Here is a 13128-nt window from a genome sequence, read left to right as displayed (position 1 = left end):
CCCCATCATGGCAGGTCTCTGAAGAGTAAACTGTTCCCATCAGAGGTTAGGAAAAGAGGTAGCAGACTGGACCAGGGTCCAAGAGTCTTCTTTGAGGATATGCTTTCAGTGACCTGAGGACTTTCCATAATGCCCCACCTCTGAAAGGTACATAACATCTATACTACTACTTTGGGGACTATAACAGTTGTGAGTTTTCTTAATAAGTGCTGTGTCTGGGCTATCTTTTTTGATTTTACAGAATAAAGGCCAAAATTTTCACCCTCTTCATCATCAAGGATCACCTCGCTTGATCTCCAGTTACATCTTTATCCTGTCATTCCCCTTTCAGCTCCTCTCTCCCCACACTTTTTCATGCCTGTAAAGTTTTTCATATGCTAGAAGTTAGCAGAATGTAAAGGTTTAAGTGTGATAGTCAGCATGCCCTCCTCACTTGCAAGAGTGAACTGACGTCATTTGGTACCTCCTTTGAAAACCATCCCTCTGGCTCCATAGCATTTTGGATTTTTTTTTTCAGATATGTTATTTGTCTATGCAGAGTAATGACTATTTTTTTCTGTATGCCTGTCTCTCACACTGGGTTATAAAGGTTTTATTTTGTATTTTTGCTTAGGACAATGGTTAATGCTAAAAAATGAATACAGAAATCACAGTTGAATTATTTAAAACTTTGTTTAAAACAAAAATGCAAAAGCTCAGCTCTTTAAAATTATTTCTTGCCTTTGTAGAGCAGTTTATTAGTATTTGGTTTTAGATGATTTTAGAAGATACTCAATTCAATAAATTTCATCCATTTGGGGTAGGATTTTTATTTAAATCAGATGAATAGTTTGGGTACTGGTTTTATGTCTCCTAAAACTAGTCTACATCACACCACTATATATGATATACTATGAAATTATATATATATATAATACATATATATGTAATACATATAATATATATATATATATTTTATTCATTTAGGTAAAATAGTACATGATACTTTTGTTTAGCCAGGGCTCCAGCCCAGGACCTGATTTATATGTGGCAAATGTTCTACTGCTGAACCATACTCACAGTCTTATTTCACACTTTTACAGAACTTTATTGTTTATAGTTCTACGTGTTTGTCTATATTAATTTTTCATTCTTTAGACTATAAAAGTGGTTATTAGCTTTCCCATTAAGTCCCACAGAACTGACCCTGGATAGCTGTGCCTATGTAGCATCTACGCTGTGTTGCCTCTAAAGAAAGTAGTTTAAGTAAAGTGATTTTCAGTATTCACATTGTAAATATATCCTCCCCTGCTCACTGACCAAGAGTAACCTTCATACTTTTTCTTCTCATAGCTGCCATGGACACACTAGTAGAAGATGACATCTGCATTCTGAATCATGAAAAGGCCCACAGAAGAGAGACAGTTACTCCACTCTCAGCATATCCCGGAGATGAGTCTGTTGCTTCACATTTTGCCCTGGTCACTGCTTATGAAGACATCAAGAAGAGACTTAAGTATTCAGAGAAAGAAAACTCCTTCTTAAAGAAAAGAATAAGGGCTTTGGAAGAAAAGGTGGCTTCCCTCCTCTCATTTGACTATATTTTTGACATAAAAAATAATTCCCGATATTTAAAATTTAAAAAAATTTTCAGTCTTCCAAGAAAAAATAAGAATTTCTAAATTCTTCTCCATTAAACTAACTATGCTGTATCAGCCATACCATGTGTTCAGTGATATTGTAGAATAGGATTTAACAACTTAAAGATGTTATATTTCAAAAATTTTCTTTTCCTTTTTTCAGAATGCCTACTGTCATTGCTATGTATTGAGGCTAGTTTCTTTATTTTATTTTATTTTATTTTATTTTATTTTATTTTATTTTTGGTTTGTTTTATTTTGTTCTGTTTTTGTAAGGTGCACAAGCATCTATTTAAACGCCAGAGGGCAGCCTTAGGTGCCTCAGGAGCTTTCCACTTTCTGTTTTGAGACTAGATCTTTTACTGGGTCATAGAGATTACTAATTAGACTAGGCTGCCTGGCTAGGAAGCCGCAGGGATCTTCCAGTCCCTGTGTCCCTGTTACTGGGGTTACAAGTACACATCACCATACCTGGTTGTTTACCTGAGGATTGAACTCAGGCCATCAGCGAGCAGTTTACCAACTGAGCTGTCACCCAGTCCCACTTATATATATGTAACTTGGAATTTTCAGGTCTATACACAAGAATAAGATACTAGTAAAGGAAACTATCAGGGGCGGGGGAAGCCTGTGACATTGCTTCACTGTCTTTAACCAGCTCTTCACCAGGACTAGAACCTTTACTTCTGTGTAGCAATAAAGTAGGAATAATACTTGGAGCCAATAATGACATGTATTTTTCTATGCAGAATGTTCCATTTCTGAATGCTATATAAGGTGGTTTAAATGCATTCTAAATTATAATAAGACTTAAGTTAATTTTAAATGTTGGAATTTTTCTTGGTTGCCCATTTATAGCATTGCAAGATTTTAATTAGTTTATAGTTCCTCAACTCAGATTTGTATTTGTATCTTACAAAAATAAGAGCTTCCACAAATGGTAAAAGAAATGAGTTCTTAGAAATCAAAAAAAGGAATTTTCCTATACTTAAAAACTTGAGGGGGGCAGTTTTGGTAGAATTTATATTTGTTTGTTGTGTTGGAAAAACAAGGGAAGTCATTTATTGATAATATTAGTTTCTTACTAATTCTGTCTTAGGAACTAAGTATATTTGTCATATATTAAGGTAAATTACTGAAGGCAACTTTACAACTAATTGTTATGCTTTTAAAATTAAATAGAAACATGGACTTTAGTATGTAAGCTAACATACAATCTGTACATTGTGACCATCAATCCTATTAATTTCAGGATTTGGACTGTAAGGTTTAATGAAGCGACATGTCTGTTCCTTACGAAGTCTGATTTGATACTTTTCTGATGATAGACATTAGGTACTGTGGACTTGGAAAATACCCAGACATGTCACAAGACAATAATACTGAATTACAGTGTAGTGATTAAGTTTATCATAAAGCAGACAGCACAAAGCACAGATTACTTCTGAGCAACAGAGAAAGTATTTGCCTTTTTTCTATACTATTTGTCTTCTTAGTAAAGATTGTGTGGCAATGAAATAGTCATTTATACCCAAAGGTAAGCTTTATCCTTCCAGTATAGTGATTAGAATAGGATATAGAGCCATCTGAGCATAGACTTACTCGGTTCTACACAATACCCACTGAAGATTTTCCCCCTAATTTCATGCTATTATTAGCTTGTTGGAGCGCGAATAGATGAAGAAACAAGTTCTGTGGGACGAGAACAAGTGAATAAGGCCTACCATGCATATCGAGAGGTTTGCATTGATAGAGACAATCTGAAGAACAAATTGGAAAAGATAGTAAGTTGATTTGAAAAATAATACTTTATATTTTAATTGTTTTGTCTAGCAAGAGGCTTAGAATTAAAATAATGGGTTAAACAATTATTAATTAAAATATACATGTTGTGGTATATGGAAATTCTTAATTATATTTACCACTAATATACAAAATACTTAGAATTTAAGGATTTAAATACTTAAGCATGTTAAGGACTTAAAGCCATCTCAACATCACTAACTTACTTTGAAAAAAGTCATGACAAGGTTGTTACTTAATTATTGGGTTTTTTTGTTTGTTTGTTTGCTTTAGCTTTTAATAGAGTGAGCAGTGATATCCTAAGAAACAAAAAGAATCGGGGTTCATTTTCCCATCTTTCTTTTAAAAGTTAGAATGAGATTTATTCAGTATTGACCTAAAAATTAAGATATAAAACAAACCAAAATTGAGATGTTATTGACTGTTATTTGGCATTTTCCCTACTTAACTAGAACAAAGACAACTCTGAGTCTTTGAAAGTGTTGAATGAGCAGCTACAGTCTAAAGAAGTAGAACTTCTGCAGCTGAGGACAGAGGTGGAGACTCAGCAGGGTACGCCGCTTCCTTGTTTACGGATATTCTAATTAAGCTGATCCATCTTTCCATTGTGTAACGTCCATATGAGCGCCCTATGTCTGTAGGATAGAGCCTTAATTTTTTTTTTTTTTCATACAATATCCTGTTTACTTAAGCTGAAAATTGTACTTTTCCTACAGAAGATGTGATGCTTTTATTCAGGGGTAGTGTATGATGAAGTAGGGGAGAGATGTAAAACCCCATCCGTACTAAACCTCGCGCCCCACTGCTATCCCCTGATTTGTCCCACTAACTCACTGCCCGTGGTTAAACATCGTTATGAAGTAGCTTCAATAAGACTCTTAATTTTTTGTTTTTTTTCCTGAAAGTTGATAAAATGTACAGATGAGGTGCTGAGATGGAAAGGTCTTCTGGGAGTTCGAGATAATAATCCTGTTCCCATCAACAGTCTTATTAATGAAGCAAAAGAATTGACTATTGAGAAACCTTCTGGTAGAAAATGAATGTGAGCTTTTTCTAGGAAAATGGTTGGAGCTTTTCAAAGATGGAAATCAAGGAGTGAGTCAGAGATAATGTAGGATCCAGCTGTACTGAGTCATAGTCAGATGTTTATGAGTACAGTTGTTTTGCAATGATTCTAGACCTGTCGATCAAATTTCAAACTCTGGTGGAGTAGGTAACACTGAGCCATAGTATTTATGCATGTCTAGTACTAGTTAGTTATTGACATTTTTACTAGTATCACCTAGGAACTGTAATTTCTATAAAAAAACAAAGTTAATCATTTTGTTGTCTGTCCTTTTTCTAGTGATGAGGAATTTAAATCCGCCCTCATCCAGCTGGGAAGTGGAGAAGCTAAGCTGTGACTTGAAGATCCATGGTTTGGAACAGGAGCTGGAACTACTGAGGAAAGAATGTAGTGACCTCAGAACAGAGCTACAGAAAGCCAAACAGACGGTACCTGAACCTTGTTAATAAATGGAGGACATCTGTGTGCTCTGTGCATCATATATAGGATTGTAACTAAGTACTAAATCATAGGTCTATAATTAATTATAACCATAGAATAGAAATTCATGTTTATCATGAAATCATTGCTTCTAATATTTCATATGATCTGTACATTCATTTTTACCCCAGAATATAGTTTTAAGATTTGATTTTAAATGTATATTGGGTTGTGTCTTAATTACTTTTCTGTTGTTGTGACAAAGCACCATGACCAAGGCCACTTATAATAGAAAGCATTTAGTTTGGACTCATGGTTCTACAAGGTTTGAGTCCATGATCTTCATGTTTGGGAACATGACAGTTGGCAGGCAGGTAGGCATGGTGCTGGAGCAGTAGCTGAAAGCTTACATTTGATCTACAAGTACAAGGCAGACAGAAAAGAAAGCTTCCTAGGAATGCATGAGCTTGTTAACCTGCAAAGCCCACTCCACTGACAGACCTCCTCCAACAAGGCCACATCCTCCCAATCATTCCCAAAGAGTTCTGCCAACTGCAGACCAGGCATTCAAATATGAGCTTATGAGGACCATCCATATTCAAACTGCCTCAGGTTACTTTAATTTTTTTTCAAACTTCCTTTCCTTCTAGTTTCTCTTGTTTTGAATGTGTCAGAAAATTTTAAAGAGAACTTAGTTTTAACCTTTCCCTTTATTTAACAATTTGGTTAACTTGAACACAGAAAACAACATTAGAGAATTCTTGAAAAACAACAGACTTACCACTCACAAAGGAAGCCTAGCTTACATAGCCTGTTTCTTCTCAGGAGACTGATAGTTTTTAGCCAGTTTGAGAATGAATTAGGAAACTCAACAACAAAAACATCTGCCAAGTCAGCTGCTGTAGTACAGTCTGTTTACTACTACTCTACTGGGGTGAGTGAGGGGGTGTCAGGTTTTTAGGTGAAACTGGGATATGAGAATAGAGCAAAAATATTTTACATTTGTGTATTTTAAACTAATTATAGCCAGTTAATCCTCAGCTCAACCATTTGCCCATCAAAGCCTGGCATACTGCTGAGAACTCCTGACCATGTTCCTGTGGAGGTCACCATCTCAAAGTGGGGCTACTTGCCATCCTCAGTGTACCCATGTCCCAGGTGGCCTTAAATGCTGCTTACTGTCATTAATCGGTGACCACTAACTGAGAATGAGCTTCATGTGGGAATCTAGAGCACTCTGCTTCCTCCTGTCTGCTTCATCTGACCTGCACAGTGAGAATCCATATTGGAAACTCTGGATCTGAGAAAGGAAAACACCACACAATTGCTATCTGGTTGGGTTAAAGCCAGTGTTTCTTTATTACTTGACTGCAGAACTTTACTGCCCTGCCTTTAAGTGTTCAGTTGGCCACATACCACCACTTCTTCAGACTTCCAGTATTCTATTCCGTACACCCAATTACCATAGCCACTAACAAGTCCCTTTTAGAATAGCTGCTTGCACAAAAAGATTGCACTGCAAAGCTCTGAGTAACTGTCAGTGTTTATATTTTCCATGAAATAATTGATAGCTTTTATACATAAAGTATGTTTATATTTTATGCATAGAATATTTCACTGTAGAGTAAGAAACAGTACTATCTGATTATGGAAATCTGTCTTAGTGTGATTTTATTAAATATAGAAAATAGGAATGTCATTTTTAACTATGAGAAAATTTATTTCTAAAGGCATTGAGTACCTCTCTTTTGATAAAAATTAAATTAGGGATTATATAAAGAGGTTAGCATAGTACCTGGACAGAGTACATTCTTTATATACATTAAAACAAGCTAACAAATTTATTTAGAGTATTAGATGTGTCTGTGCTGAGATGAAGGGTCAAGTTGTGGTTATTACTTCCTCTGTTCCACTAGGTGGTGCTAGGGAATAAATATGGTTTTAGTTTACATCTGTCCTATGCTAGCAGTTCATAGAAGCAGATTATTGAAAGTACAAGAAATGTTTTAAAGTTTTACCAGTTTAAACTGATGATGACATTAATTCCGAGAAACAGGAAACGTTTAAGTTTTATGTGAGATAAAGGGAGGAATGTTGAAGGGTGAGAGAAAACTGAGCAGTTCTGCTCTCATAGTGTGTATTACTGACAGCAGGAGGTTGTGAAGTGGAAAAGCCCACAACTGAGATCAAGAAACAAACTAAGAATAGTTGAAGTACATTTTTTTTCAAGGTTTCCAACTTAAAACCATGATGTTTTATGTACTTTTGGATCTGGTTAGAATCTTACTGGATATGGGACTGTAAAAATGAGCCAATGTAAGAAGTCTATGTTCACATTAATAACTTGTCTGCATCTACTCTGGCCATATTTTAAAATGCTTAAGACATTATGTGACACATACTTTAGGGTAGCTTCTGTGGTGTGTGACAACATCCCTTGTAGTCATACTAGGAACATTCTGATTTCGCTTATTGGCAAATTTGTCTACTAGTGTTTCTTGTTAGTAGGGTCAGCATTTCAGAGACCTTTCTGCTGGTGCTTTTCCAATTTTATATCCTAGCCATTTATATTCAGAACAGTTGATTCTGAGAGTTCAAAGTCAGTCAAAGTGGTGTAAGAAACAGTGGTTCAAAATAAACAGCCCATGTGGAATCCTAGTATTTTTCAGTATATTAGAGGTACTAGGAAAGCTGTATTGCAGGGACCTGTGAAACCTGAAATGAGTGTATCCTTCAGAACAGTACAGCCTCCTTATTCGCCATGAGGGGTCTTTCCCTGTTGGGGACAGTCCTTTTGAGGACTTGGATTGTTGATGATTTACATTCAACTTTACTGGCAGTAGATGTAAAATATTTTCGCATTCTTATGGAAAATGTATTTCCATATTGTTGGCTTTAAAGAACATTTCCAGTAAATGTGTGGTTTAAGTATATACTGGGGAACGTCGTTTTTAATTAATGATACAAAAAACTAAAGGCTGTCTGGGGAAACTTTTATTTCTTATGGAAAACAATAAAGAACAATACCAAGGATGCCTACATTTATGGTAGTTTTTGAGGTAGAGTCTCACTCCATAGTCCAAGTTGACCCAAGAACTCACTCTGAAGCCCAGGCTGTCCTGACTTTAGAGCAATCTTCTTCAATTTCCCAAGTGCTGGGATTACGGGAGCGAGCTAATATGCCCAGTTTATAATTTGTTATGTAAGTAATACTGAATAGTAAAATTTTGTTTTTCAGCTTATACCAGCAGTTCCTGCTTATAGACTAATTCATACTTGTGAGATTAATGTTTGTTTCAGATTCTTGAATAAAAGTGCATTGTGGCCGAGCAGTGGTGGCGCACGCCTTTAATCCCAGCACTTGGGAGGCAGAGGCAGGTGGATTTCTGAGTTTCAGGCTAGCCTGCTCTACAGAGTGAGTTCCAGGACAGCTAGGACTACACAGAGAAACCCTGCCTCAAAAAAAACAAAACAACAACAAAAAAAAAAGTGCATTGTGAATAAGTATGATACAGAAGATCTTGAATATATTAGATTAAAAAGTATCTTTTATAGGTCTTGGGATTTGGGTTTTTTTGCAACATTCATTGGAAATGGTTCTTTGTCTAATGTAGCACAATGCCTTAGAATAATAGTGTATGTAACTGATATAGTTTCTACCTCTAAACCAGTGTGTCCATATACAGTTCATAAAAAAATAAGATAAAATCAAGCTACAGTGCTGCTCCAGCAGAGTTCATGGGTTCTTTACTTAAGATATAATTACATTTTCTTAAATTGGAATCAATTGTTTTTTAAAATATAGACCAGAATATTTGCACATGCAAGAAATTTCTTTAGGAGGAAATTTATGCTGTCATAAATTATACTTGCTCAATTTTTGCTGGTTTTGTGTGCAGAAATTCCCATTTTCCCATAGAATTCATACAGATGTACTTTAAACAGTGATGTGATAGATATGTTACCCTTCTTATTTTTTCAAAAGTATGTTTTATAGGATTCCAAACTCATGAGACATGTTTTACAGGAAATGAAAGCTTGAACACTCAGGTAACTGGAAGTGAGTTAGACATGTCAGGAACAGGTGGCAATGTCTCTTTAAAACTGAGTCTAAAATCTAGTCTTATACTTGATACAACTGTAGCTATATTTTATGAATGTTGAAACATCTGTAGTAAATGAAGAACTGAAAAACATTGAAATAATTCCTGTTGTTTTCTTTTTAAACACATGACAGGGTCCATCTCAGGAAGACATTCTGCAGGACAGAGATGTCACCAGGCCGAGCTTGTCGAGGGAAGAGCATGTTCCACCCCAGGGCCTTCACCACAGGTCTCCTGAATGCATTCTACCTTTCTAATATGGTTTAACTTGAGGAGCAGCAAACATTAGATATGCAGCTGTAATTTCTGATCACTGTATAATGATTTAACAGTTACTTGCCAACAGGCTTAACCTGACTTGCTGTGCCAGCCTGTCAGAAATATTTGAAAGACGTTTGTTTTAGAGAAATCACAATTGGTCATAGTACGCATCTTTTAATCCTGTAGCAAATCCCATATTTTATTTTTAGTTCCTTCAAAGCAGTGGTTCTCAGCCTTCCTAATGCTGCAACCCTTTAATATGGTTCTATAAATTTATGTTTTATTCTCCTGAAGTAATTGTCGTCTGGAGGCTTACTGCCTCTGTCTGCTAACCAAGGCCTAGTCCTGGAAACTTCTAGTCTTTGTACAATCTTACCTAGAATGTTTTCAGCCTCAGAGACTTACTGCTGAATAAGCTTATCCTTTCTAGTTCTTTCTAAACTCTGGCTGGCTGGTTCAATTCAACTGTTGTGCTTCAAACTCCTCTCCAAACGGGCTGATTTAGTCTGCCTTCTCTCTCTCAGCCTCTACCAAATTGCTCTGCTTGGCCTCATACTAACTGGCAATCTGTTCTAGTCTTCTGGCTCCTCATTCTCTGGCTCATTCTGTCTTCACCTGTCTGTCTTCACTTGTCCCAGTAAAACTGCCTTATTGCCTCTTTCTGCATTGCCCCTAAAGTAGCTTCCCTTTCCCCTTCTGAGAGTTGGGCAGATCTTATTCTGTCAAATAGGGTTTGTCTCATTGTCTGCCACTCAGTTAGACATCACTTTCAAACATGTGTGCTTCCTTCTTCAAACTAACTTTACCTTCATTGTTTGGGATTAAAGGTGTGTACTAAGAATGTGCCTGTATTTCAGCCAGAGGGATTAAGGGTCGTGCTAAGGCTAAAACACCAGTAAACAACACAATCTCAGGGTTCATAGTGTGCTCAAATATCCTGCAACACAGTTCCTTGTGTTGTTGTAATCCCCAACCATAAAATTATTATATCATTGCTACTTCATAACTGTAATTTTGCTATTGTTATGAATTTTAATATAAATATCTGACATGCAGGAAGTCAGATGTGCGACTCCCAAAGGGGTAGCAACCCACAGGTTGAGAACTACTGCTTTTAGGGACTGCAGTAAAATTTCAAATGCTAAAGAAAATTATATATGTCTAAAGTAAAATCATACAGATAAGTAGCTTTTTCTTTTAACATGAGGAGTATTCATTTCTTTTACAAAAAGATTGATATATAGTGTCAGCCAATAAAAGACAACACAGTACTTTCTAAACAGGGCATGTAATGCTTTCGAGATGAAGACAAGTTTCATAACACCAAAGTCAGAGGGGTAAAAGTTTGTACTTGAACTAAGCATATTTGTGTGGGCCATCAACCACTTTACAGGTCCATTGGTGTGGATACAATGACAATGCCCATAAGAAATATGGTTCCCTAAAAGGGCAGGGTGGTCAATACTTAAGAGTGGACAAGTACCACTGCTTAGAAAAAGGAACCTTGTGGAGTGGAGCCAACTCCTGAACTTGTCTCCTCATGAGCAAAATGAGATATTCCGTTGTCCTATTTAGGGTTACTCTTGCTGTGATGAAGCACAGTAACCAAAACAATTTGGGGAGGAGCAGGTTTATTTAGCTTACTCTTCCACATCACTGTTCATGATCAAAGATCAGGACAGGAACTCAAATGGCAGAATCTTGGAGGCAGGAGCTGATGCAGATGCCATAGCGGGGTGCTGCTTACTGGCTTGCCTCCTTTGGCTTTCTCAGCCTGCTTTCTCATAGAACTCAGGATCGCCAGCCCAGGGATGGCCCCACCCACAATGTATAGGCCCTCCCCAATCAATCGCTAATTAAGAAAATGTTCTACACACTTGCCTGTAGCCCAGTCTTATGGAGGCACTTTCAAAAGCAGCTCCTTCCTCTCCAATGACTCTATCCTGTGTCAAATTGACATACAACCAGCCAGCACAGCCATTTTGCCAGGCTGGTGCATGAAAATGGGTGAAGTGCCTAGTACATAATGTTCAACCATAATTATTCTTGTTTTTATGTTTTATAATCATTGCTTTTCAGGGCTCACAATTTGATTAATGCAAATTTTAGTACTCAAGAAACTGCTATATACATTGTTTAGAGGCAACCACATTCATGACATTATTTTTTTAGGTCATTTAAAGCAAGTTCAGGTTTTACTTGCATGAGGCCCCCAAGACATACACAGCAGAGGACTGACTGCCAGGCCTGGGTTCAGTCAGAGGATGCACCTAACCATCAAGAGACTGAAGGCCTCAGGGAGTTTAGAGGTCTGGTGGGATGTAGGGGTTGTGGGAATATCCTCGTGAAGACAAGGGCAGGGAGGAGGTATGGGATGTGGAGGAATAGTCAGAGGGTAGACCAGGAGGGGAATAAAATCTGGAGTGTAAAAATAAATTTTTTAAAAAGAAAAAAATTTCTGGAAAAGCTGAAGAGGTATATTGAAAACATTTCTGATAAAATTAAAGTTTTAAATGAAAAAAATGATTAGAAAATATTCTGATAAAATTGAAGACAAATACAGAAAAAATTCTAAAAAAAAGTGAAAAAATATATTTAAAAAATCAGATAAAATTGAATTTTTATATGAAAAAATGATAAAATTGAAGACAGAAGAAATTCCTCATAAAATTGAAAACAAAGAAAAAATTTCTGAAAAAAATTAAAGAAACATGTTGAAAAAAATTGAGATAAAATTGAAGTTTTCTATGAAAACAAGGAAAAATTGAAGACATACACAGAAAATATTCTGATAAAATTGAATACATATATAGAAAAAAATTCCTGATAAAATTGAAGAAAAATATAGAAAAAAATCTGGAAAAATTGAGAAGGGTATATTGAAAATATTTCTGATAAAATTGTTTTATACAAAAATGATAAAACTGAAGACATACATAGAAAAAAATAAAAAGTAGGGTAGAATGGTATGCAGTCCACGTAGTCTCAAAAATACTTGGATAACACACCCAATACTCACAGGAGCCCTGCTAAGAATTGGAGAAATAACTTGCCTTTTCATTTCTTTTTTTACTGGTTTTAACATGCATAGAATAACCAATCATTTTTACATGTTTTAAAGACTATAACACTTTGATGTTAAAGTAACGACAACCAAAACTATTTTGTTATCCATAGAGGAAGAGTTGTAATTAGTAATAATCTTAGACACTGCGGTGGCAGAGTGGACATGTGCCTCAGAGCCTGTGTGGCAGTCAGAAGGCAGCTTAGTAGAGTCAGTTCTTATCTCCACTCTTAAGTTGGTTCCATGAGTTAAAACTCAGGTCACTTGCCAGTGTGTAAGGTGTTTAAAAATAAGTCTTTTTATGTCCATGTTGTGGAGCCTGCATGGGTTGATGGGGATGGGGATGCAGACGCCCATAGAAACCATGGAAGGCGTGAGGTCCTAGCAGTGGAATTGCAAGCAGTTGGATGCTAAGAGCTGAGTCCTTGTCCTCTGCAAGAGCAGTAAGAAATCTTGAACTACTGAACCATTCCTCCTGCCCAGTCATAGCTGGGTTTTTAATCTGTAGTTTTAGTGTAGGTGATACTTGAGCAAAGGACAAAAGGGTAGTTGATGATATAGTTCTACCTTATCTAATTTTTAAGCATATCTTCATTAAATTGAACTTTTTAAATGTATACAAGGTATTGATACTACTATCTTTGTCATATTTTATTTGTCTAGCTATTTTAAGTGACTACATGTACTTGGGGTTTGAGTACCCAAGTATTATCATGAGTATTTTCTTTTTTGTAAGTCAGGTACAGATTCACCATTTTATAACAATAATAAACTAATTTCAAACTGTATTAT

General features: G+C 36.2%; 1 protein-coding gene across 5 annotated transcripts in view; it reads left to right on the top strand.

Moving 5' to 3' along the window:
* The window catches only part of Azi2 (5-azacytidine induced 2), a 28395-nt gene that overhangs the window by 6017 nt on the left and 9250 nt on the right, over positions 1 to 13128 (top strand). For 4 of the 5 annotated variants that reach the window (XM_028767423.1, XM_028767421.1, XM_028767422.1 and 1 more), the window contains exons 2-6: positions 1333 to 1553; positions 3278 to 3403; positions 3875 to 3974; positions 4768 to 4916; positions 9146 to 9240. In XM_028767423.1, coding sequence (XP_028623256.1) covers positions 1338 to 1553; positions 3278 to 3403; positions 3875 to 3974; positions 4768 to 4916; positions 9146 to 9240 — 686 coding nt within the window. In that variant the 5' untranslated portion in view covers positions 1333 to 1337. Of the gene's footprint in view, positions 1 to 1332; positions 1554 to 3277; positions 3404 to 3874; positions 3975 to 4767; positions 4917 to 9145; positions 9241 to 13128 lie in introns of those variants that run through there. The other variant, XM_028767425.1, reaches the window with a different exon arrangement.

This window comes from Grammomys surdaster, unplaced genomic scaffold (genome assembly GCF_004785775.1).
Source record: "Grammomys surdaster isolate TR1022 unplaced genomic scaffold, NIH_TR_1.0 172, whole genome shotgun sequence".
Taxonomy (NCBI): Eukaryota; Metazoa; Chordata; class Mammalia; order Rodentia; family Muridae; genus Grammomys; species Grammomys surdaster.
Note: the sequence above shows the minus strand (reverse complement) of the source record. Positions and strands in the feature narration are given on the sequence as shown.